The sequence below is a fragment of the Osmia bicornis genome, chromosome 13 (assembly GCF_907164935.1).
Source record: "Osmia bicornis bicornis chromosome 13, iOsmBic2.1, whole genome shotgun sequence".
NCBI classification, from domain to species: domain Eukaryota; kingdom Metazoa; phylum Arthropoda; class Insecta; order Hymenoptera; family Megachilidae; genus Osmia; species Osmia bicornis.
This window is the reverse complement of record NC_060228.1, coordinates 2663429-2690438: the sequence shown is the minus strand read 5'-3', so window position 1 is coordinate 2690438 and position 27010 is coordinate 2663429. Positions and strand designations below refer to the sequence as shown.

Here is a 27010-nt window from a genome sequence, read left to right as displayed (position 1 = left end):
TCTGATTTTGCTTTTGAATAAAAGAAGCTTTTCATTTTCACCCAGATAATAAATTTGCAATGTAACAATACATATTCCTTTGTAATAATATCGTGAGAGAAATCCCAGCGGTTGAGGGACGATGAGGTAAAGAAAATGATAGAAAATTGCTAAGATTAAGAACGGCACGTAGTGTTGAAATTTTCCAGGAAGAAAATTAATCACGAGATACTTCGTGTCAGAGTTGGGCATTATTAGCGTGGATTTTTCCAAGATTCTCAAATTCGATTCTGTGTATCATTGCATGAATTTTCGCACAGAATTCATTAAACCTTGTGCTGGTCCTATGTATTAATTAAATAAATAATGGAAGAAATTTTCAAACGTCGAGAAATTTTGCCCAAGTCTGTTTGATATGGACCCAAATGAAAAATTTGCATTTAACAGTCGCGATATCGGTCTTTTAAAACCATTATCCTTTTACTGTACTTATGTCACTCAATAAATGTGCATTTTTTATACTTGAATTAATTGTACCCCCTTCGCTGAAGAGTACCAAGGAAAGGATAATAATAACTAGAAAGCAAGAATTTCCATAACATATTGTTTATGATCTGTTAATCATAATATAATATTATCTGTTTAAACAACGCTAACATATATTTCTGTATGTTTCACAATTGTGAGTCGTAAATTCTTATTGGCGGTTCTAATAATTACAAAAAGAGGAGAAATAATATTAATAATATAATAATAATAATAATGCTAACATGTTTCCAAAAATATGAATATATCTTCTCGCGGTTTTATCACGAAGTCGAACTACGACGTCGCGTGAATGCTTCACGTAACAACATTACTATTTATTATCCTCAGCCCTTTCGCAATAGAACTGTTCACACATCTCAGGTAAATGCAATGTATTCAGATACGATATCCGAGGAACCACAGATTTTTAACCGATCAAAATTTCTTTTTTTTTTTCACAGAATATAGAAGAATATAACAGGAAGGGTTCGTTTAAATTCTCTTAAAACTTTCACGGTCCAGTTCCTTATGAATTCAGGCCTCTAGGTGTAAAAAAATCTCGACAGGTAATAATTTTAATTTTAACAATCAATTTCTACCGGATAAACTTTCAATTATAATTGTAGTTACCAAAAATATAAAAAGGGTGATGAATTACACCTGGATGACTCGAATAAGAGAATTCAGATACTTCGCAATAGCGATCCGACGATCTCGATTAATTTTTCCGCGATCACTATATTATCTGTACATTAATTGGACATCGAGCGGGTATAAAATTATCGAGATGATCGAGACAATCGCGAAGAAATATTTCATATTGAATATTATAAAAGCTATCGAATCCTTTCAGTACTGTTCTATTTACGAAAATGTGTATGAAATTAAGAAAGCAGATCGTTTAAAAATATATCTTCCAAACTATGCTTCTTAATCAATTTCATAGTCTCAATTAATACGAGTTGCTAATTGCAAGAGCATCTTCAAATATGATTAACTTCTTTTTCTATTATGCAGGAATTGTAATAATTTTCAGCACTGAAAGGATCGTAGAAAGTCGAAGAAACATATTATTTAAACGAATCTCGCGTGATAAAACTTAACAGCTATTAGGTAAATGTTGATTAATGTCGTTAATTAACTTTAAAGAGGGGGCAATCAAGGTTCCCAACGATGCTTTTCGTTACTTTCTTTCGCAACTAGGCAAGAAAACTTTCTTATCAACGATATTACATTCCCTCGTCGTGTTATCCTAACTAGACTCGCTTTCACGATTATTCCGCGAACGCCGTGTGTATATTCATTTTTCTAAATCACGACACAAGATTGTCCTAATTAAAGGTGAACACGCGTGTAAGGCACATCGTTATTTTCTCCTTTAAAAATCACAATTATATAAAATAGACGTGTATGCGTTGGATATACTGTTCGAGCCTAACATTCAAGATACTGGAAGCACTATTCAGTTTTACAAATAAATATTGTAATGAACTTCAAGAGTTCACCAACAAGAAGATGAACAAAGACTGAAAGAGTATTTCTAATTAAAAAGAAAAGAACATATGAATGTAAAAGAAAATTTCTGTCTAAAAAATAACACTGTGTTCTTACAAGTTAAAGAAGATCCATGCTACAGATGCTTATATTAAAATGAAAATAATAATATTTCAATAAAGACGAATGTCGAACCTTCCAGTCCTTGTTATCATACTATCAAGACAACTTCGTGGAATTGTCGAAGCAACGGAATGGTGTGCTATGTTTGATCGATAGATTCATAAAAACTGTTATCAGTGGAAGGATAGTGAATATATTCCTCGTGGAAGAGGTGAAGTAGAATTTGGTCCCAACTTGGAATTACTTTCTAGTTGCTTAAATGCGAAACGATGCAAGGCACTCACTCGGTGTGGAAGTTTATAATAAGTTCGAATTTCATTAAATCCATCGTTGCCGGTACCGAAATTACCGTGTACCGAGATAACGAAGAATTTCTCGTCGATCCATCCTGTTCGTTCAACCCTTTCGCTACGATCGCCAATATTCAAACGCAAACAAAACAATCCCTGTTTCTAATTATCATTAAAACAAAAATTTGATTGCTATTTTGAAATATAAATCTTTGGACGAAGTAGCGAACCGGTTGAAACGACATTCTTTTTTTCATCAATTGCACGCGATGGAAGGGAAAGAATCGTTCGTCGTCTCTTCCTTTCTTTTCTCTCCGAGAAGTTCTCTGGGTTAGATCGAGTTCTTCGAGTGTGTCGCTTTTTCCTTTTGCGCCACTTTCTTCGTTCGAAGCGTTTCGATGAAAAGTGGCCTGACCACCGAACAGACAAAGTCGAGGTGAAACGAACACGACGACGGCGCGCAGGCAGGGTATGGAAGAAAGCATTTTAAATTTGCGCCGGCTCGACATAGTTCGCGGGCAACATGCCGTGTCGTCCTGTACGTTCAACCAGCCCCGTCATCCAACCTTCGTCGATTGCCGTGCAGTTGACGATCAGATCGCCGTCGCAGAAGCTCACCTCGTCGAGGTCCTGCGCCTCGTAGTCGTACATTGCTCTGTACACTCTCTGCAAATAGAATCATAAGGATTTTCTTTAATCATTCTCCATGGAAATACGATAGAATCGAATAGATGGTCTCTTAGAATTCTTTCTACCATATGTAGACATTCGGAATACTTACTCCAACATTAGCTGGCGGTGGTGGAGGAGGTTGATGCTGTGGAACGTGATTGTTGTTCGTGGCTGGCGTCAACGATCCATAGTATTCGTTCACAGGGTCAATATCTGCCACCGAGCCAATCTTTCTAGTAGGTGGATTCGTTACTGAAATTATTTCCAAAGAACATTTATAAAATTGATGGAATAGTTTGTGTTGTTCAACACCAGTGATTAACACGTTGAACGCTATAAATTGGACATTTTTTGTGGGAGGTATTAAAGCTCTAATTAGTAAGAATAATAATAATTCATTCTATTTGCCATTTCATTAAAATAATGTTTTTCTATTGTTTTCTTTCAATTATTCAGGCATGTGTAAATTGCGAAGCCGGTCACCGATGACCCCGATGGCGTTCAACGTGTTAACAGAATATCTAGGTTCCATACAACATAAAATGGTGAATGGATAAGAAATCGGAAGTGGTTACCAGTGAATTGACGTGGTCGGTGAGTTGGTAACAGAACAAATGCAACACGCGTTCGCACAAAACAGAAATACTTTCTGACCAGCCACCGTTAACAGCTTTCCCGGTTACATATTACATTTTTGCACAAAAATGAAACGATTCCACGCGATGCGTTCGTTTCTATCAGAAACATATCAGAGGTGTCTAAGTTCACCAAAGTCTTCTTATTTTTAAGACACTGACTGGGGTGAAGAAGAGTAAAATTTTTCGGGTAAAATGGATAATTACTCACCTGGTCCCTTGTCGCTCGTATAAATGACAGTAGTGGCCGCTTGCCTGGCGGAATAAGGGCTCGGCCTCGCCTCGCTAAGGGGATCGTAATCGGCGATCCTACCTGGTGTCCTTTGCACCGGGGAATTCGCAGTTCTCGCGACCGGTGGGTTCGCGTTCACGCCCGATGTAGGCGCGATTGTACCGTCCGTGTACTCTACGTACTCTAAATTCAACAATACACAAAGCATGGCGATATTCTTCTCGACAATGTCCGCAGCATCGCTCGTAGATACTCTAGAAATTCTTTATCTAGCCGCTATTTTAAGATCGTTTCAAAATCTAGGGAAGCTTCGTTATTTATCGTCTGTGGTTTAGGTGAAAGCGAAAAGCAATTTGTACCGACACCTTTTCTCTGTGAAATACTATTGTTACGTTTAGGAAGAGGAAAATGATGGTTTGTTTTATTCGAGCTTATACGGAGAACTACCCAAGTGTTACACTCACTTATTAATGAAACTTTGCCAGCTTGTAGACCTCGTAAAATGTACCCCATTTTGTGGGCAGACAGCTAATTGTTTAAAAGATATTAATAATTAAAGTTAGTCAAAATAGAATATAGAATTTTAGTTATTCAAAAAGAGACAAATTATCATTTTAAAAAAAATATGGGAATCAAGGATTTGAACCGAGGACCTTTAGATTGCGAGTCATGTGATTAACCACGGAGCGGATCCATGACTCGCAATCTGAAGGTCCTCGGTTCAAATCCTTGGTTCCCAAAAATTTTTTTTTTTTTTATGATAATTTTTATGTAATAGTTATTCAAAAAGAGACCAATTATCATTAAAAAAAAAATTATGTTGTGAACCAAGGATTTGAACCGTGGATCTATAGATTGCGAGTTGTATGTGTGAGTTTGTCATACTTCAGAATGTAAGGAGTAACTAACTGTAATTATTAATATCTTTTAAACAATTAGCCGTCTGCCCCCAAAAGAGGGTATACAAGCTGGCAAAGTTTCATTAATAAGTGAGTGTAACACTCGGGTAGTTCCCCTTGTTAGTAGGATCGATTAGGTTGGAATTGTTAGATACTTCTATCGTAGGATGTTAGCACATTTCTGATATCAATATTCCAATAACTTCCGTTCACCTGGTGCACCGTGCGAACGCCAAACATTTAGAAACGACAAAGCAAGACGGTTCTGTACAAGGAACTGTAAAAGGGCACGCGTGAAACGAGAGGATAACCTTTGACTTACCAATTTGTTCACCGTTCTCGCCGGTCATCGTCCTCTTCTGCTCCATGATCGCCTTCTTCTGAAGTTCCCCATGGTACGCAACGTTCGAGATGATCTTGCTGTTCTGCTTGATTCTCAGTGTCTCCGGATCATCGGCCACTTGGGTGAACTTGCCCTTTGCCTTCTCGAACTCCGCGTGGTACTTGACGTTACTTTGGATCTTCGTGTTCTCCGCGATGCGTTTTAGTTCCGGTGTCTCCGCCATTGTGGTGGCCTTTGCCTTCGGTATGTGTCTGGAAACGATACCGTGACGCAATTGATTACCGCCGGCAAATAAGAGCGAACGTTTCCGGTATATAAATCGCTAATTCCAAACGAGCCGGTTCGCCTTCCGCGATCGAGGTGAAACGACTTTACGTTGAAGTTTTGTCAATTTTCAAAATACATACGTTGATTTAATTAACGTTAGAGAGTACAGAGACGCCGATAACCGAGATATCCTAACGATTTCAACTTAATTACGTGTCAAATTCCTGGTGCACCGACGCGTTAAGCCAATACCACTGGTTAATTTAATTTATCGCCGGAGGAGTATCTTGGAAACGGATAACGATCTCGCATGCCATCTAACGCGCGTTGCGAACCTTTCGAGAGATTCTTCATCGAGCATTTCCTGCGTGAAGAAAATATGGAAATCCTGGTGGATAAAAGTTTCGAGGGAAACGACAAGCGGTCGACGACGCCGACGTTTATCGCGAACATCCTTTGATAATGATACCATTATGAATAAAGAGAACATGGATGCGTCAACCGTTATAATTAACCCATTAAAAGAAAATTTATTTATTTTTATTATTTCACGTGTTGCACGATCATTCGAGAACTGCCAGAATGAATGCAGAACAGATGCGCTATATATCTTTCCTCGTTATACTTGCATACTTTCTTTCTGCATTCAATTTGAATTCACTGATCCGTGTAACAATGCAACACTGTGCGTAATGTAGCAATGAATTATATAATAATTTAACATACTATCCTGGATTTGAAGATGGATTTCAGAAAGAGGAAAGATTTATATTGATGAAATTTAACGGTATGAAAAATGCAAACTTGAACTTTCCACGACTCTTCTCTACGCAACGAGGAAATAAAAGCGCGATTTATCGTTGCACAATGGCATAACGCGCGTTACACGTAGCGGAGATCGGGTAGGAATGGAATTATAAGGTCGTTGTCTGAGGTGCGGCATATTAATTAACAGAGGAAATGCAGGCGAGACGACTTGATAAACGCGTAATCAATGCGCATACGCTTTAGAGGAAGAAAAAAGAGCGTTCTCAACAATACAGAGGTAATTACACTCTCCCGATCAGCTGTAGTTGCGGTGAGAAAAATTTGTTCGAAAGCTCAGACGGCGTGACGAGGAAACCGAGCATTTATATCAGAATCGCGAACGGAATCGTGTCGGTTTTTCGTTTAATTCTACGATTCTTCGATCGAACGAGAAGGAAAGTAAGAAAGGAGTCGCAATTGATATCGCTAACTGGATAATCTGTGCAACGGCTAATGGGCCGATTGCGAACGGGTCGGGATAGAAACGTTTTGCAGAACAGAACGTTCGATCGAATCGATACGAGTCTCTACCGAGATCGAGATCGAGGTACACGCGTGCTCGATCCACGTGAGAAGTCGATTCTACTGGTAAAATAAAAATATTGATTTTTCAATTCTATATTCAACATTTTCGTTCTGAGATTATCTGGAAAGATTTCTTTTCCCTCAACGTTTACAACATACCAGAGCACAGAAATTATATGGTAGGTGTAACAAAGTGGAATAAATTGTTTAGAACGCGTGAATTATGCAAAATGTGCAAATAAAGATAATACAGGAAAATCTGTAAACCAGTTACGATAATGGTGTGAAATAATGAATGCATTATAGAGTGTTTAAACAGTTTTATTTTTAAACACGCGTGGCGTACACATGTGACGATATATCACGTTGAAACGTGGCAAATAGTGATAAGATACACGAGTACAATTTTCGCGGAACGTTGCAACTTTGTTAATATATCATTTTGAGAATTATGAATACAAGAATGGTGGATGTGTTAAGGAGTAGCACCTAAGATATCTAAAAATGGAAATATTCAACTTGACCTATATGCGATCATTTACGTAAGCGAAACGAAGGATAAAGATCTAACAGGAGACCTCGACTCGACTGAAGGCTCCATTCCATCGTGGTAGATTTATAGATCCTCGGAGTCATGGATCACTCAAAGATAGCATCGTTTCTACACGGTACACACGTGCAATAGCGTTTCTTTAAAATAATACAATTTCTAAAAATCTGATTTTTCATTTCAAAAGAATTATTCAAATAAACGCGAATGTGTTGTAACTTTAGAAATCTTCTTACGCTATTAAAGAGTAGTCTCTCGCTCCACCTTTCCGTGCACGTGCACGTGCACTGCGATTTGATAAATCACGTGTTCGCTATCGCATCTTGTAAACAGCTTGTATTGATATGTTCTATCAGTGAATACATAACAATATACAATATTTCCAGGAGGAAGAAATTTGCGCTTCCATATCATTCGTAATAGGAACATTTCGAACAATCGAAACGAACGTGCTGGTCTCTCTGTCTCGTATGAAAATTGATTATTATTTATACAGGGTGATAAATTGATCGTAAGTTACGCTTTGATTGCGGCTCATTGAATTTCCCTTCTGCCTGTTTCTATTTGATAAGTATCGCATGCAAAACCGCATAAGAATGCGACGAGGGTTCAAGTGTATCCGCGACACCGTTCACGAGCGACCAGCAACTCGACGATTAGTCATTGCATTAGCACGCGTGAATAAATTATATTCGATCGTTTTATGAATCACTCGGTTCGTTCGCTATCTAGGCGATTGCTTCTCTAGATTTCGAATAATTATCAATTATTAATTATTCATTCTGAATCTTTGGAAATTCTGAAGCAGCAAATTCAATTACGCTATTTTTAATTGTAATTCATTTTCATCGTCCATGGTTAAAGGATTAGAGACGCAAAGGTGAGGCGCACACCTCGCGCCACGAGCGTAATCGAGATTTGTGTCACGAGTTTGTTTTCCATGTACGGCGCCCATAACGTTGTCTACCGTGGTAATTGTGCCAGCCAGATTACGTAACGCGTCGTTATGCGTTGTATACGAACACATAAGTGTAACTTTGGAGCCTTTTGTCGGGCCGATTCACATTACCGGGCTATTTAACGAGTAAGATATTTCCTGGCCTCGCGTCACTATTCGCATTTGCATAAAATTCCCCGCTGCCATTCGGCGGGATGCAACTCGCTGACGCGAACGGTTGCATTGCGACATCCGTGACATTTCAGCGCGACGGTGTGGCCCTTGTTTTCTCCTCGCGGTATACAGTTCCTTTCTTTTTTATCCTTTAACCATGGAGCCATTTTTGACTTTAAAATATTCCTCCTGAATAACATTGCTCGAAATTCGACTTTTATTCTTCGGATTCTTCAGACTTCCAAATTGTGAATTTCAGTTTTTGTCAGGGTGTTCATAGCGTCGTCCGGAGAGTCGAACTTTCTTCTTGAATATTTCGAGCTTCCAATTTCTCTCGTTTATTATTAGCAACATTTCTACATTTTTAAGCCTCCATTTTTTCCATCGACGAGGAAAATTTTCCGAGACTGGTCTTATTGGATTCCGTAACCGCGGTCGAGTCGCGAATGGGCTTCGAAAGTAGCCGGGTCGTCCTACCGACCGAACGAAACCTTACTTCGACCGCATTACTCGAATTCCAACGAAGGCCGAAACAAGATTCTCACTTTTTATCTCGTCCCTCTTCTTCGCCTTTGGTAAAGACGTCGAACTGAAATGTATCGAATCGAACGCAGCAATTGAAACGTCGACTAATTGCCCGTGGAATATGCGACACGACACTAGGAAGTAGTCGCGACTAGAGGGGCGTTGATTAGCGTAATTAAGACGGTATGCGGTTCTCTAGACGAGAGAAATTCTTGTGGAATTATGGTGGAAAGGCTTGTTAATTAATATCGGTGAAATACGTCGTTCGGTTGAAAGATTGTAACAACTTTAGACGCTGATCCAACTGGGTAACTTTATTTTCTTTGTAAACGGGAAAAAAGGGATAGGGTTAAGAAGGGGTTGTAAAATGACGGGTAAGAACCGCCTATAGAGGTGCATTGTGGGACAAGGTCGGTTCACCATAGCCGTGCAGTCGGGTCACGGTACGCTGGCCACCCCTTTTACCACTAGCTGTTAAATTGCTGCAAGTTAAAACTGTGCGAGCGACAGACGGCCACACTTCCGGTCCTTTTCTTCGTCGGTGCGGTTCTCACATCAGAAACTGCCTTTCGACTCAGCTTGGAAAATTCTCTTTCACATTCGTGATTTTTGTTAGTACGATTTAGGTACAAATTCTCTATAAAAATTGAAACCTGGCAATTTATTAATATTCGATGGTAATTTAATTAAAATCCACCGCGAGACACGTGCAAACGTGTAACAATTACTGTTTTACGCTTCTCGGGTTTCGTTTTGTTCTCAGTGGCTGGTCGTGTCTCGTTTTACACTCCAGTCACATTTTTCCTCGACGGTATTTTAAACTGGAATATTTCTAGAGTAAGAAGCCTACCCTAGTAGCACAAAAACATTGGATAAATGTTTTTTTTTAATATTGAACAAATATTTTTTAAGCCACACTTTTTAACATGAAAAAAATATTGGATCTGAATATTGTATACATGTATAAGAAATGTAAAATAAATGTTTAGAAAATATAACCCAAATATTCATAGGATATAAAATAGATATTTAAAAAATGTAAGACGGATATTTGAAAAATATGAATTGAATAATTAAATAATATTAAATAGATATTTAAATAATATTCAATAGATATTTAAATAATATTAAATAGATATTTAAATAATATTCAATAGATATTTAAATAATATTAAATAGATATTTAAATAATATTCAATAGATATTTAACTAATATTAAATAGATATTTAAATAATATTCAATAGATATTTAAATAATATTAAATAGTTATTTGAAATCTAAAAAAAATTTAAGAATAAAATTAAAACGTTTTAAATTGCACGCGTGTTGTCTGAGATTACACTCTTATGCCTTATTGTGCATTACTAATCTCTCAAACAATTATTCCACTTCAGAAATTTTTATTAGTATTGACCGGATTCGATCTCGGGACTTACCGATTACTGGATAACGTACTTTCTCAATCAGCCATATAGATTTGTTGTTATGAGTTTTACTTTTTAAGCTTATAAAGTGTTCAAATCATATCAAACATGATATAATTAATTTGAACTGATAAAATTTGATTAGAAAAATAATATTTTAACTGAAAATGAAAATCCTTTATTCCAATTAAGCATAGTACATTATATTTTATTGTATACATTTTGTGTACATTTTTGTATTGTGTACATTGTAAACATTTTTTAAATAGATTATTTTAATCTTGACTGAGCTGTCGCCAAAAATAAAGATATTGTTTGTTTGATTTCAACATCCGTAATGGACGCTTGCCTTCTTCTTGTTGCTACTGTGAAATAAAAAATAAAATCAGTTATATATTATATATATTATAACCAAACGTAAAAATGATAAGTACTTACCAGTTACAGCATCATATAATTTTAAATGAATAAAAGATAATTTTTTTTTTCTTCCCTGTCCCGAATAAAACGTTGCTGCTTCGTTCGTCATTAGTTTGTGAAGCATGTTATATATTATTTTTTTATTCGTATCTCCGCCAACTAAATATAGTAATTGTACCTGAAAAGTATGTCATTTATTTGATGAAAATTAAAAGACGTTATTATTGTAAAAATGCAGCATCATGATTTTATCGATATAGATTTTTAGGAATACAAACCAGTAAGTTAAATTTCTCAGAGCTTTCTGAGATCATAGTATCAAAATTATTCATTTCGGTAACGGATGCCAGTGGCAATTGGTCTAAAAAAGACTTTTCGCCATCCACAGTTCCAGAATTACTTCCGGTAACTGCTACGTTATTTAATAGTCTTTCGATAGATTCTAATTTATTTAAAATTTGTTTAATGTCATATTTCAGTTCAACATATTGACGATTTAACAATGCCAATGGTTCTTTACTTAACGTTATAATATTTGTATCTGTACAACGACACAAAATATTATTATTATTATTATTATTATTATTATTTCGTTTATGTGTATTAATATTAATTTATTATGATTTTTTTACGTGTATAGTAAGATTTAACATAAGTGGCATTTTTTTCTACTTACTTGGTGCTTCTGTATTAGGCTGATTAATTTCTGAGCTTTCACTCGCAGAATCGGAATCATACATAATTGCACGTCGCTTTTGTGTAATTGGATATGCTTTTTTGGATGACATCTAAAAAATTTTGGGATTAATCCTATACCAATAAGAGTGTTTTGGAACAGAAGAAGTGTATATGTGTGTATGTGTACTTAACGTTCAAGAAGAAAAAGTAATCAATAATAATAACTGATAAATTAATGACTAATAATAAAATACTACCTAATTAATTATATAAATGGAGCAGTTCATATGCTACAAAGTACGAGTGGTATTTAACTATAAATGCTTTATGCGCAATTTCATTCAGACCAAATGAAATAATTTCATCTGTGAAATTATTAAATTTAAATATTCCTATTATTTTGGATTCGACAGGGTATTTGTAAAAAGTTTCTAATTTTGTTGATAATTTGCCAACTATTTTATTTTCTAATATGTTTGTGATTTGCAGGACATAATCATTCGTTACAAAAATATAACAATCACGAAACCCATAAGCTTTTAAATCAAAATAAGGAAGTTGTACTTTTTTTTTATTATTTTGTACTTTAACAATTATTTCGTTAACATTTTTTATGACTGTAGGTGCTCCATTTTCCGATAACCTTTTTGTTATTTGTGCCAATGGTTTATTCCATCTACGTAGCATGCTTATTAGCTTTCCCAAGTAATTTTCAAAAGGGAAGCAACTTAATTCCTCCAAAGAATAGTTTAAATTTTCGACATCGTCTGTAATGTGCACTAAATTATGAACATTATATATACAAAATTCTCTACCATACAAAGCAGAAGAATTATTTACAAATAAAATTAGCATTTCTCGAGCTTTGTTTAGCCACTCTACGTTTAAACGTAATTTATTATGTAGCAAAATTCTAATAGCTGCGTGAAATAATAAAAAATGCTTATAATGCTCATTTGGAAGAACTCCCTTCAAAACAATTGGCCCCAAATACAAGAGAAATAAACGAAACTCCGTAGCTTTGTATCTAGGTAGTTCCGATATGGGTCGTGATTTACGATTAAATTCACTTGGTAAATATTTTGCAGCAGAAACCATTCTTTCAGATAATTTGTTTCTCTGTTGTAATCTAAACTCTATCTTACACCAATGACCAAGTAATTTCTTCATGACTCCTAAACAGCATAAATGCATATAATCTAAAGCAAAATGTTTTATTATATCTAATTTAATTATATTTAATAAAGGTATCCTTTCATCGTTTTGATGGTGGTTCATGTCGCGGAAATGTTCAAAATCAAAATGTGTCCGAGCACTAGCATTATGGTTTTCATAGATAATTCGTTTTTTATAATATGTACCTTCTTCTGTACATCTTTCACAGCTATTGCGACCTGTATGTCCCTTAATATTTTTTAAAAATGCTCTTGCAGGTGCATCACACGTAAAGCATATAACATCTACTTTAAAATAAGTATTATTGTAAAATAATCCATGCTCTAAAATATCATTTAATTCACGTATAAAATCATTTAAGTAATCAACCAAGGAATTCGGTTTTGCATTACCATAATATATTGCTATCGGAAAAGGAGACACCGTACAATTGTTTAATATTAATTTGCATAAAATGGGCCAAAACTGTTTGTTCGAACTTTTTGAAATCGGAATGCCATCGATATTAAAAATTAATCGAAACATAAGTGTTTCTTTTAGTTCAGTAAATACATTTTCATTTTGTAGCAACGTTAATAGATACTCTTTTATACCAAAATATGTGTACTGAGCTATTGTCTTCGTTTTGCTTAAGACTGACACAATATTTGATGATCGTTTAGTTTTTAACAGAGTGCGAGCATCGCGTGGAAGTTCATATTCTGGAAAAATATCCTTCAAACCCTTTAATAAATTACTCAGTTGAGAGTGATTAATTTTATTTTCGACGGACCATGTTTTTAAAAAACTAAGTAATTTTAAATTCGTCAGGTCGGTAGGTTGATTATTTGCAGTATTACAATTTGTTTCTATATTTTGTTTATTTATAATCTGAAGATCAAATGATTGATTTAGATTGAAAGGTATAGGATTGGCGATTGCTGGTGAATTAGTTGGCATAATTCTAGATTCCTCTATTGTGTCTAGACTCCGATTCTGGATAGAAGCTATTTGATTCTTTATAAATTTATATTTTTTATAACGTTTCTCAGACATTTTTAAAATTTGTGTAACTGCAAATTGAATGTTATACGGAAAACTTTAAGAGCATGAAATAAAAATAGGTATTACATACATAAATGTACTTACCTTCTCTGCAGCTAATAAAATGAATGTTTTAATAACAATATATTATTTTCCTGTATCCTCACTGTATCACAGCACGTTGAAAATTGGCGTCGGTAACAATACAGAATCGTAAATTATTGCCTTGTTGCTAACCAACGCAAACGATCGATTATCAATTATTATTACGTCACGCAGTGATGTGAAAAGAGAGTAGAAACCAATATTTCATGTCTAATAGAAATTAAATATTTTTTGTACATTCGAAAAAAAATATTTTTTTTCTAATATTAAATGAATATTTATTTTTCACTTAGCAAACAATATACTGTTTCCAATATTAAATTAATATTTATTTTATATTAGGAAATAAATATTTTTCCGTGACATAAAATAAATATTTTATAAATATTTGAAAAAAATATGTCTTTCTGAATGTAGAATAAATATTTTATAAATATTCGAAAAAAAATATGTCTTTCTGAATCTAGAATAAATATTTTATAAATATTCGAAAAAAAATATGTCTTTCTGAATCTAGAATAAATATTTTATAAATATTCGAAAAAAAATATGTCTTTCTGAATCTAGAATAAATATTTTATAAATATTCGAAAAAAAATATGTCTTTCCGAATCTAGAACAAATATTGTATGTATATTTAAATATGAAAAAGAGATTCAATCTCTTTTCAATATTGCATAAATATGTATTCAATATTTTGTGCTACTAGGGTAGATTAAGAATTTGTAATTATGGAGAGTGCGAAAGAGGTGAAATCCGCGTTGTAAAATAGGCTCTTCTAAATAGGGAAAAACGAGTCGAAAGGAAGTGACTCATTCGTGGTGAACCCAACGACGATCCAACGATGACATCATTTCCCTGAGGCTGGATAAAATTCGGTCGGGACGCGATAGTGGAGAATCGTGAAAAATGATTCATCATCGACGGCTGAGAAATCGGGTAATTTATGAAATTTAAAAACGCAGAAATTCTTTCGTGACTAAGAATGTGGTAAATTTAGTGTCATCCTTCGAACCGTTATTTCCAGCTGTCGTCTTTTTTCGAAAAAAAAAAACAATGACAAATCATCGTTGAAACGTTTAATTGAATACGTCGCCGTTGCGAAACACATCGTTAATGACTAAATTATTCAATTAATGAACGACGAGAAAAATGAATAGTCACCAAAGTACCGTGATATTGAAAGACGATAATGAAAATAGTGAACGGTAAGACAAGTGTAGAATGAAAGGGTAGAATCGATGGAACAAAAGTGGCTCCGAACACGTGTTACCTTTAGCCATACGATAAGTCTGTTTAATTCAGCTCGCGTCGCTCAACAACAGAACCCGGAACAAGTGTTCGCACGCATTTATATAAGCAACAGTACCATCCACCAGGGAACCGTTTTGCTTAATTCAAATCGTTTTCGCGGGTCAACGACGTGGGAAACATCTGTTGGACGATGAACGGTTCGTTCGCTTCGATGCTCCGCAAACCGATATTCACGAATACCTTGAAAATTCGATGAAAATTTATTAGAAATTTTATTGGGAACTGGAAATAACATATCGAGTCTTTAAAAAATAATCTCCAATATTTATAAGGCAATCCTTAACACTAGAACTACCAAAGGGGTTAAAATAACCGCTTTCCAGTTTCTTATTTTAAACTATAAATTTTATCAGGGTATTTTTGCTTGAATTATGTTTCATTCCGTATTTATTTAATTTTCTGTATTATTTTTAGCTTAGTAATTAATGTGCATCAAACGTCGGTAGTTCTAGTGTTAATAAATAACTCTCGGATGGCGGACCATGGAGAGAGCCCCAATTTTAACTTTAGATCAATATCCTTGTTTTCTAAGTTTGCTGTTGAAGGGTTAATTTTCATAGTAGAAATTAAAAATGGACCCCTGTGGCTCTGGGGGATTAGAATAAGGCCTCGGTAACTCCTGCCTGTCGTAAAAGGCGACTAAAAGGGGACACACAGCTCAAGCAAAAAATTGTAAAATGCAAAAGAGAATGAGATTCGAAAAGCGCGCGTGGCCGAAAATGTTCGTTGCTCAAAAGCGGAGAGTAAAAGTACCCAAAGTAAACGGGATGTAAAAATGCATCCCTTTTTTCCGAATCGGGGAAAATTAAAGTAAAGTAAAGTAAATTAAAAATGTTAAACCGTTGATATGAATTCGATTTCCGGGTGACACAGATCGCCTCTGAGAAATTCAGTTTGTGACCCACCGATGGGTCAAGCCGGGGTGAACGAGACGTGTACGAAGGAGGTCGTCCAGCAGACAACGCGTATATATACGGGCTCATAAAAATTAAATGAACGATGAAGAGAAAGGGGGAAGATAAAGAGCAAGGGAAATGATGGCGAGGGATGGGCAGCAGTAAGGGGATAGACTACCAGACGAATGAATGAATCTCACGACTCACATGTGTTCTCTGCTTTGCTTATTCAGTTCATCGTCTGATTCGACACGCATTGCTGACACATGCACTTGGCTGCTTGCTACCGCGGAATACGAAACTCGAACTGCGAAATTTCACCAATTAATCCTTTGCAGTTGGAAAAAAGAACTCTGGGTAAATGTGAATCCCTCTACATTAGAAAATTAATACCAAAGAATACCATATTTGGGTGACACTTGAATTCTCAAAGGAAGCCGTTATCTATATTATTAGGAATTTGGTTACTTATCTAATTAGGTATTTGAAATAACGGATAATGAAAATAACAAAATATTCGGATAATAAATAAAATTTTAAAGAAATAACCCTCGTTTAGTAAAATTATTATATTATTTAAAAAAGAAGCATTAGAAATGAATGAAGGTCAATTGGCTGGGCATACATTGACCCCAATCATGAAATAATTGTAACAGCATCTGCTTTAATCCATAAGAGATCGATGATGCATCGATATTCTTTCGTACAGAAACAAGGACGATGTACAGTTGTTCTTAGCTCGAACAGATGACGGAGATGCAGAACAGTTTAATGAGCACTGTTCTCTCGTAGCGTGACTCTTTTTTAGTGCAACGAAGCAGATGCTGGTGCGATTTGAAAAATGCAACACGGTTGATTGCAATTTTAATTTTGATCGATAACAGTTTGAACCGGGATCGACGCTTTATAAATTGTTAATTTATCGTTTGAAACAATTTTGCATTCCAGTCCGAAGGAATTGCGAGCCGGTCACGCAGCAGATAAATTCGCGAGAGCGGAGAAACGTGGATTCGAAACGCGTTGTGGAAAGATTTCGTCATCGCAGATGCTCAATCTGAATACTCCGCGAGTCACCGATGGGTCTGCTTTACGGTAAAACGCTTCGTGCCGATCGCTCGAACCTCGATAAATCGATCTCGATCGTAAATTAACTCGTCATACGATGGGAAATCGATGTCCCTATTCCAACGCCGAATAAACGGGCTAAGGAAATCTGATTAACACCCATATCTGGGTGACACTTGAATTCTCAAAGGAAGCCGTTATCTATATTATTAGGTATTTGAAAAAACGGATAATGGAAATAACAAAATATTCGAATAATAAATTTTCAATTTAATCGTGAAACTTCTAACAGAAACAAACAAAATTTGCAAAATAAAGATACCTGAATTTATATCGAAACACAGTCAGGAATTCTGAAGAATTAATTTTTTGAAACGAAGCCTTTCACAAATATTAAATTAATCAGTAGAAGTAGTGTGGGGAAGTAATCACGAAAAAGCGTTTAATCTTGCACGCTCTCTCCTCGGCCTTCCCCTCAGCATAGATTTATTTTAATATACGTCAGTGATACGAAATTGAACGGAACTCGAAATCAATTTCAAGGTATCATAAGACGATAATTTGTGAATGTTAATAGTTATCGAACGCGCGAAGAAATTCTCTCTGAATATCGCGTTAAATAAAAAGAATGAAATTTATGCTTGGAAAGATGTAGAAAATTATCACTTATAAGAAACAGCATCGAGAATCGTCGGGTAGATCGTGTTTCTGTAATTAACAGGTTACCAAACGCTGATTATAATTTTGCACCACAACGTTCCACTAATTATTCCACCGATGGTATTTGTGCAAAAATGAGAAAACTGATAACCGGTTACCAGGTAATCTCGTTGTGTACCGATAGGCTCGTTAATCAATAGATAAGATAAAATCTTCGTACTCTTCCCATTAATATTTCGATCAGAGTTGTTCGTTATTACCGAACTTATTACCATTTATGCTCGCTCGAGGCTTTAATTATCTCCATATATGGGTCAAATGAAGGGAGAAAGTGTAGGTAACTCGAAATCTTTCTTATCTTGTAATTAACGTAATCGAGTGACTTATAAATTTACGATCTTTTTGTAATTTATCTTTCGTTTTTCAAGTTTCTACTCTTTCTTAGTCGTGACAGTTAATAAATTAGCAAACTGCAAGGCAAGCGAATTCTGTGGAGAATGTAAGATAACTCTTGTTTGTAGTCAGCTAAAACCAACCCAGAAATTTCAATTAGAATACTCTGTTCCCACGAATCAATCGTCGCAGCGAATTGATATCTAAATTAAAAAATATCATTTATTTTACTTACGCTTCACAATATGGCTGTTTGTTGAAACCCTTGTACGTCCTCATGTTGAGGATCATTCCGCAACCCTGACATTTGAAGCACTGTTTGTGCCATACCTGTAACAAACGAAACGATTGAAAATTATTTTCCAAAACATATCTATGCACGTTTGAAACCGTGCCGAATCGCGATATTCTCACCCACGCAGAAGAAAAACTGCGAGTTCCGTTGTTTCGCGAAACAAAAGCGATCTAATCGCAGGCTCCTTTGTTTCATTGTTACTCATCGGTAGCATCTTACGATAACGCGAGTGCACGGTTATCCTATCATTGTGTTTTGTACCGACGATTTATCGTGTGTCGCCGAGGATGCACTCTGACCTAACTTACACGGATTAAGTTCGTTTTTATCGCCCGATAACCGAGAGATACCCAATCGTTTAATACCGCAGATCATCAATCGGGTCAACAAATAAAACGAGAATATTAACGATATCTCGACTACGCAGAATCGTTCAGATTATAATTAGGACTTTGCTTTTGGATCACGATCGATCTCAAGGAAACATCTCGGAACGCTAACAGCTGTTCCAAGAGAACGGCATTAGCAATTCCGATCACGAGCAAAGCTCCGTGTCATAAAGTGATCGTGTCCCATCGATTGCGGGTTTCCCAACTGACCCAGAGATATCCGAAGGCCGTCATCCTAACGCATACCCGTGCATTTCGAACCTAGAAAGTGCGCTCAGAAATGCAACCGATGCGCTCAGAGATGCAATGTTATCCAGGCGACACTTTCGAGTAGGTATCTTGTCCATAGACGCAATTATTGCTTTCCATTATACAAGGTGTTAAAAAATATGGGTCCCATGCATATTAGAGTGCCATTTAACAATAATAGGTTATTGTTATATCCCCGGGTCCCATAAACCTAACCCTAACCCTAACCTAAACCTATTATTATTATTATTATCGAAAGCGAAGGGAAAAGTTCTGTAGCATTTTTCGATGGGATCAATAGTTTCCGCTTCGATTTTTCGCGATCTATCCAACGATGCAGAGGTCTTCAGGGTATTTTTTAACACCCTGTATTTGAATATTGCAACAGTATAACAACTGTGCGATTAGCGCGATAAATTCGAAGCTTTCCATCAGCAAAGTTTCTCTCGTCGGTTTAATTATCTTTGATGCGGTTCGGCTCGGCTCCTTGGCCTGTTAACAGCGTAACGCTAATAAACGTGCTACAAAGTGATCGTGTAGCATCGATCTCGCGTTTCTCAGCTGACCCAGAGATAACCGAAGGCCGTCCTAGTCGTACGTCTCTGCTGGGATAATTGGCAAGGCTGTCGACGTATGTCGAATAAGGTCGATCGAAAGGAGAACGAGTCGCAGGAGATGAAGAAGGCTTCTCTCTCTTCGTGTTCACCCGGAAAGAGAGAAATGAGTCACGATCATGTGAGTCAACGTTGATCGCGGTCAACAAAGGGTTATAATTATTCGTCGTGGCGAATGCGTTGTCTCTCGCTTATTACATCTTCTTCGACGCATTTTCTCTCGTCAATTTCGAATTGTACACCGGATGCTCTTTGTTCCCAGTATCTTTGAATATGTCGCGAGCTTCTCCGATGACCGCTACAATGTCATAACAACTCGGTTCGATTAAAAAATAAAAAATAATATCATTTTCTCTTCAGTATCCGCTCCGTATCTCTTGCAGTTATTCATAGCATTTTACCACGTAACACTCTTATTCGATAAAAAGGCAATTACACCGATAGTTGAGCAATATTGCCAGCGACTTTCTAAATATACCCAGCGCGCCGATATCAAAACGAATTCATTCGAAGAGCCGAGTAATCGAATAAGCAAGATTTTTCTGCCGGTTGTAGCAAGTAGCCAACTGTTTCTCGGTTGATTCGAAAGCGGGAGCAGGGTAATTACCGCTAATCGCGGCTAACTAATTGCAACTAAATTGAAAGAACGAGAGCCAACAGGCGACACGTGGTGTACGGGTCCTCGTAGCGTGTTCGTCGCGCGATTAACATTGCCGGCACGATACAAATAAGGTACCGTTGCATTCGTTCGACGTTGCATTCCGTGCACTCGACTCACGGACTGACACTGACGACCCTGCATCGTCTAGAAATCAAAACGTGCCTCGCTTGCCAATCTACTCTTGCCGATTCTCCAACTGCTACACCGGTGGCTGTTTTTATTTTTCTCTGCTGCTTCTTCTTCGATTCCTTTTTCCCTCGCGAAAACGATCTCCTCTTGATTGATTAAGGTGCCTCGCATCGATGTCCTTGCATCGTTAAACCGTTTAAGGCTGGAAACTAGAAGTTGCATCGTTGCAATTTTAAAGGCCGATTATCTCAGTAGAAGTTATAATTACAATTATTTAAACGTATCGTCGTCTTATCTTCCAAATTAACTTTCCCGATATTTATTATCATTTTAAGTATCTCGAATGTTTAGAGCATTTCAATTTCTTCTGACATGGGTATCGCGAAATTTGCATACGTTTTGCATACACGATAAAGGCATAAGCATCAGGAGACTGGTTCTAATTTTGTTGCTTCTTCTTCTTCGATCATCGATCACGGATATTCGTGATTGAAACATCGAGCTCCGAGTATCCGGCCCGTAAAAACGACGGCAAAAAGAGATCCACGCGGGTTTGGGCAATGAAGTTTCTCATCGAAAAATTGCGTACTTGCAACCGGTGTTACGCGTGATTCAACTCGATTACTCAATTACGATGTTTGTATCTGGATTACACGGAGACAATATTTACGAACCGCGCGATGTAACGTTACCAGGAGCACTTTCGCCGCTTTTTGGAATGTTCCCCGTCGAAGTCGGAGCCTTGTTTCGCAAGAAACTTTGCTTATGGTAGCCGTAAATGTTACGCGAAATCTCAAATATGGTCATCGAACTTTTACTTATATTTCGCGACGAATTTGGATATCTCCGGTGAAGAATTCCGATCGATTAATCTTCCTCTCCTTTGTTTCGTTATTTCCACAATGCTTGCGGCGATTTTTACGCTATTATTTTCTATAGAAATGGCACAAGGACCGATACTATTAAAAGCCTCTTTTGATCATTTAAACGGTGAATGAACAGTTCTCCAAAACAGGTGAAGCATCACCGGCGTTACACAATCGCGAGCGATTGTGCCGATGGCAACAATCGTCCGCGTAATCTCGTTTGTTAAATAATGAACGCGATATCTGTGTAGAGGATACTTCAAAATAGATACTCACAGGGTGTTAAAAAATACCCTGAAGACCTCTACACCGTTGGATAGATCACGAAAAATCGAAGTGAAAAGTTCTCTAGCATTTTTCGATGGGATCAGTAGTTTCGCCGCATTTCGTTGTTGAAAATTGAAAAATTGACTAGCCTCCTCCGCTGCGCTTGCGCATGCGCCGAGAGTCTAGTGGAAACGGAATTAATTAATTATTTCAATAATACAAACGTTCTTTGCTATTGTAAAGACAGCAATTTTATGGTTTTTTGGATATATTCGATATCAATCTTTATTACAGGATACAGACGAAAATGGTATATGTACAATTTATCAAACCGTTTAGTAAATTGAAACAACTGAGTATGACTGCGCATGCGTATGCGCATGCGCGACGCTCAGCGGCGCAGCTCATCGGCGCAGAGGAGGCTAGTCTCCTACTCCTTTACTCTAGTCACCCAAGCTACGCGCTGATTGGTCAATTTTCAACAACGAAATGTGGCTAAACTACTGATCCCATCGAAAAATGCTACAGAGCTTTTCACTTCGATTTTTCGTGATCTATCCAGCGGTGTAGAGGTCTTCAAGGTATTTTTTAAAACTCTTGAGGAAAATTGCAACATAGGAAAGGGAGAACACCGAATGCACGATAACTCATAACTGCAGTAATTTGCAGTAATAGTATCATTCTGTATTTCTCCCTAGGAAAGGCCGGTGTACATTTGTTTTTGAGACAACCTGTATCAGAACGGTAGGCACAGTTCGCCAGCTCGAGGCCGGCGAAGAAAGTGGCGCCGTGTGAAATTAGATCAGCGTTGGTAAAAGTGCGCGAGGGAATTGTATCGCGCACTCGAATCGTGGTAACGTTCGTCGAAAGTGAAAGTATCAATAGAGTCGCTCGTCCTGTAATGACAGCCGAATGATCCCGTGGATGACCTTTGCGATTCTCTAAATATCAAACGCGTCGAGAAGCACGCGTTAATCCCGCGGCAACCAACATCCGACGAGGATCCCTTTAATTCCTTACGTTTCTCCGCAACTCCGTTATCATTCGTTGCGTCCTTTTTTTTCCTGGTAAAAGGTGTCTAGTAATTGTTACTCGTGCGGAATTATTCCCGTTTTCGCAACGATCAGTGGGAAACGAGCGGATGCCGTATCGCGTCGTCGACATAATAGAAATTTCCAACGGACGATCCTGGAAAGTAAAAGGATTGTTCCTTCGAAATTTCCTCACCTCGCTATGGAACGTGATCGGCCATAGCCTCGCAGGAATTTTCGAAGGTATTTACATGCGAGGTTTTTCAGAAATTTATACTTTAACCTCGAGGTGATTAGATGCATTAGAGGATTAAAGAGAAAATACATTATTAGGTTCCACGAGTCTCGGGTAACGCGTTGACTGTCACGGTGGTCAGTGACCGGAACCACGAATTCAATTTAATCAAGTGATTACAAAACAGGAACAGAAAGCGAATACCGAATGCCATTAATATCTTATTAATAATACAATACTGCAAACCGAATGATTGAATTAAAAAAAATTTCACGTTATCCAATTGAATTCTAACGTAATTGAATTCGATTTCGAACGAATGAAAAAGCGGAACGATAGAAAGTTTCCATTTAAGGAAATGTTGCGGACTGTGCAAATGAAACACATATGTGTTTCAATTGTTACGAATACAAGAACAAACGTATGTTCGTTAGCTCGGTGGACGTATTTTTGAGCCACGGTGTAGGCGCAACAGGTTGCGAATGACTCCCACCTGTTGCAATCGTATGCCAGACCCACGCAACGTGTAGCCTGGAATTCGATTACAATTTCACCTAACTCTATCAAAGAATCAGATCCATCAGAGTGGAACCATCATAGCCCCATCAGAATTTCCATCCTCCCTCTTTAACTTCTGAATTTTCCTCCAGAGGGAAACGGATACTGTTTATTTCTCTCCGCGGACCACGTCTTAATTTAATAGCCACGCGCTTAAAAAGTACACGAACAATGCCGAGGGTGGTTAAGAGAGAAAAAAGAGAAGAACTGTTAAGCGGTTCCTCTACGGTTAATGGGACGTGGATTAATTGCCGCAACAGCAGGATGCGTCTGGCGCGTATGCGGGTCGTGTAAATTGAAACAAGACGCTGTTTCGTGTACACTTTAGCGTATTCGGCAGCGGGACGAAGTACGCAAAAATAGAATTTTGCTCGGGTAAAGGAGGCTGAGGGGAAAAGTTTGAGAAGCCCTTATTTTTATGGTCGTTTTACAGAGTACTTGGATTTTAAAAGAATGATAAACATTTTGGTTGTTAATAGAAGAGTTAAATGGTCCAGAGCCTGGCGGCTCGAGCTTCCTTACAGTGCAACAGAGGCTGCCGGATAAAAGGAGAGCAGCGATGGCAGTGAGAGAAAGACAAAGAGAGAAAGGAGGCTCTGTACGTGCCATTCACAGGAACGGTACAACGAGCTGGCAACGAGAAGACAAGATATGCGGAGGGACCAGAAAGAGAGAGGAGAAAAATCAGCGAGCACGATAACGGACTATAATCTTACAGAGAAATAATTATTCGCGGTATATCCGATTCTAGTGGTTCGCCTTCGACCAGGCTCGAATTGAAATCGTTCCACGTTTCACTCTTGCTTCACTTATTCATCTTTTTTACCATCTGCCTCAATTGGGAATCTACGATTAACGTAAATTGTAATTAGAGGAATTAGAAAAAAAGATTTCCTCTAACGGATTCCTTTCTTTCGATTCTTCGAAAGCTTGCGTTACTTTTAGAGCGAACCGAGTAAATTATTAACTAACCGAAAACTAAACATATATTAAACTATATAACTAAAAATATATTAACCAGGCTGGAAAGAGAATTTGGAAAGAGGAAAGCAACGTGGAGATCGCGTATCTCGATACGTCCAAATTTAGGAGGCCGAGGTTCTCTTCTGCCTGTTGGGCAGCCTGTTCGTTTTCCGGCGTTAGAATGCCGCCTACGTGATTTAAGGCTCGTTAACTCGGGACGAGCGTTAAATAAATCGTGACTGGTATGTATTTCTGTCTATAATACCGTGGCGAACGATCGCCGGCTTGAAAATCGAGTGGTTCGCTCGAGAGCGGATGCACCGAGGATGCACCGATTTGCAGGTGCACTGGATACGGAGTTGCAGCGATTCTTCCCTCTTACCCAAATACTTATCATCTAATTATTACTAATTGCTATTGCAAATGACTGGTTTCAAGTTTCCTATTTTAAATTATAAATTTTATTAAGCTACTTTTATTCTTTTCTCTTCAATTTATTTTTGCTTACGGAATCACCTCCTGCTTTATTGCACCATCCGACCTGTTTCATCCTTAATCTATTTAATTTCCTACGTTATTTCTGACTTAAAAGTCGGTAGTTCCATTGTTTGTGAATAGCAGAAATAATAATTTCCACCTGACCGGAAAAATTCCAATCCCCTCGGTCCTTTGCAGATATCTACATGCACGGCGAATACTCTTATCGGTATTAATTACCGAGAGCGACGTTAATTAGGAACGAGTCGAACGGGAAACGATAGAATACGTTACAAAGAAGCAGCGTCTCCGAGGGAAAAACGTAGCTGGAGCGGAGGCCGGAGAACAGAGCGTATCTTGTACGCTGGCGTGGACGGACGAAACGACAGACAATTATGCCGAATGGAACAGGACGCCTCCAAGTAAGCGGAACTAAACGAGAACGGTACATCCTACGATCTGTTGGCAAAAAAATCCCCAGCCGTTCTCACAACGAACGATAACATTAAGAATAGGATGTGCCCGAAGATATTTCATTGAACCCATTAATTAGTCTGCGCAATGAAACAACTTCATGTACAGGGTGCGTTATAATACTTCTGCCTGGAGATTTTGGGTAAAGTATGAAATATCCGAATTATTTTTATATTATATGTATATTTTTTTCCTAGACATTCTAAGGATTTTGTAAAATAATTATTCTATAATTTGGTAAAATTAAAATTTTAATTTGGGGGAAATTAATATTGTTTGTATTAGGATATAGATCAACATTGCTTAGACTGCTTTTCATATATTGCCGACAACATATACACCGATTAAATTTCATTCTTTTATTTTAATGTAGAGATAAATAATCATGGTATCGGTGAAAGATCTTATCTCTGGTATTTGTATCAAGATTTATTATATTTAAAAGCGTTGAACAAAGTTCACTTTGCGCAATAATATAGGGGTTTTAAAATAAAAATATGACATTTTGCAAAAATTTAATTGACATTTAAATACAGATATTGTTTCTCTCATCGAGTCGACTATGTACACACTGTATATTTATAAGACACTTCGCACGGTATCGAATTTAAACGGTATTATATTTGAAATAAAAACATGTGACTTACGATCTTTTACCTTCTAACTATGGAATCGTACAATTGTACATAATCGTAAAACTTTTCACGGCGAAACTTGAGCGAGATGAAATAAAATCAGTCAGTTCGGTCTACCGTAGGACGATACTTACTAACCTTGAGGTTTAACGGAATGGAGATTAAGTGAAAGAGAATTTTCTGCGAGATATTGATCCTCTGACGGAATCGTTCGATTAAATCGTTAACGAACGATGAATCTTGGGAGAGACATGAATCTGAAAATTTGGTCGGATATATGTGTAACAGTACCTTGTCGAGGCACTTGAGCTCCTCGATCGGGTAGACCGTTTTCTCGCAGCGGGCGCACGTCTTGCTCATCTTCTGCTTCTTCCTTCTTCTTCGTCGTCTTTCTTCTCTTTCCCACCGTCTCTCAGTCCAAGTTCCGCGTATGTATCTTGGCCTCTCTTCTTCACAAAACACTGCGACGAACGTAAAGAACACGTGTAACACTAACGACACATCCGCGCGGTCTTTTGTGTCGGTATGATCGCGGAAAATCGTGGACGCCTGGACACGTTTACGCCGTACAATTTATTTACGACTTTCCTCGAGAACAACAACAACCAGCCACGAACAGGGAAAAAATCCACGCCAGAGGAAAAGCTCGGAACTGCACGGGTGCCACACAGCCGCACCAAACTGCACTGCCCTCTCGTTCTCGTCTAGCTACAAAAACTCCTTGACTGACAGTAATGGTGGGATACGACGTTAGTCAAAGAGGCAACGAGATATCTGTGTTCCGTCAACTCTTTCGAATGTATTTATTTAATAAAATGATTAAGACAATTTCATCTGGAACTTTGGAATATAAATAAAGGTATATTAAATGTTTCTTTGCTGAGATTTTCGTGCAGAATGATTCCATGGAAGCTGGCTCTAGTGTAGTGTACCGGTAATATAGAAGATTCATCGGTAAATTAGGTTTATTTTATGGTAGCATCACCGAAGTAATATTAGCGTGGAATATTAATGTTTCTTAATAATTTGTAT

General features: G+C 37.3%; 2 protein-coding genes across 6 annotated transcripts; both read right to left on the bottom strand.

Annotated features, from left to right (window-relative positions):
• Positions 1 to 569: 569 nt before the first annotated feature.
• LOC114878787 (LIM and SH3 domain protein Lasp) lies at positions 570 to 26748 on the bottom strand. Of its 3 annotated transcripts, none has more exons than XM_029192969.2 (6): positions 26270 to 26748; positions 18371 to 18465; positions 5175 to 5446; positions 3933 to 4136; positions 3196 to 3338; positions 570 to 3080 (listed from the first exon to the last, which is right to left on the bottom strand). In XM_029192969.2, the coding sequence occupies exons 1-6, from the start codon at positions 26336 to 26338 to the stop codon at positions 2901 to 2903; spliced, it is 963 nt and encodes a 320-aa protein (XP_029048802.1). In that variant the 5' UTR covers positions 26339 to 26748; the 3' UTR covers positions 570 to 2900. The 3 variants fall into 3 exon arrangements, with proteins under 3 accessions (XP_029048802.1, XP_029048803.1, XP_029048805.1); XM_029192970.2 differs by lacking the exon at positions 26270 to 26748 and adding an exon at positions 18550 to 19233; XM_029192972.2 differs by lacking the exon at positions 3933 to 4136 and having other exon boundaries at positions 26270 to 26745.
• LOC123988441 lies at positions 10615 to 14032 on the bottom strand. 3 transcript variants are annotated; one of them, XM_046288555.1, is made up of 5 exons: positions 13808 to 14032; positions 11502 to 11613; positions 11104 to 11366; positions 10844 to 11003; positions 10615 to 10770 (listed from the first exon to the last, which is right to left on the bottom strand). In XM_046288555.1, exons 2-5 carry the CDS (start codon positions 11611 to 11613, stop codon positions 10676 to 10678), a joined length of 630 nt encoding a protein of 209 aa, XP_046144511.1. In that variant the 5' UTR covers positions 13808 to 14032; the 3' UTR covers positions 10615 to 10675. The 3 variants fall into 3 exon arrangements, 1 of the variants encoding a protein (XP_046144511.1); XR_006830048.1 differs by lacking the exons at positions 10615 to 10770; positions 10844 to 11003 and having other exon boundaries at positions 11280 to 11366; positions 11502 to 13731; XR_006830047.1 differs by lacking the exons at positions 10615 to 10770; positions 10844 to 11003 and having other exon boundaries at positions 11280 to 11366; positions 11502 to 14032.
• Positions 26749 to 27010: the final 262 nt, after the last annotated feature.

Bases quoted from the DNA above. Each gene is read 5' to 3' on its own strand.
- LOC123988441 (XM_046288555.1), bottom strand. From the start codon at position 11,613: ATGTCATCCAAAAAAGCATATCCAATTACACAAAAGCGACGTGCAATT. The intron at 11,004-11,103 runs GTTTGTATTCCT...CATACTTTTCAG, and splicing joins CTGAGAAATTTAACTTACTG to GTACAATTACTATATTTAGT. The intron at 10,771-10,843 runs GTAAGTACTTAT...TTTATTTCACAG, and splicing joins ATTATATGATGCTGTAACTG to TAGCAACAAGAAGAAGGCAA.
- LOC114878787 (XM_029192969.2), bottom strand. From the start codon at position 26,338: ATGAGCAAGACGTGCGCCCGCTGCGAGAAAACGGTCTACCCGATCGAG. The intron at 18,466-26,269 runs GTACTGTTACAC...CGTTTGTTACAG, and splicing joins AGCTCAAGTGCCTCGACAAG to GTATGGCACAAACAGTGCTT. The intron at 3,339-3,932 runs GTGAGTAATTAT...AAATAATTTCAG, and splicing joins TACGAGCGACAAGGGACCAG to TAACGAATCCACCTACTAGA.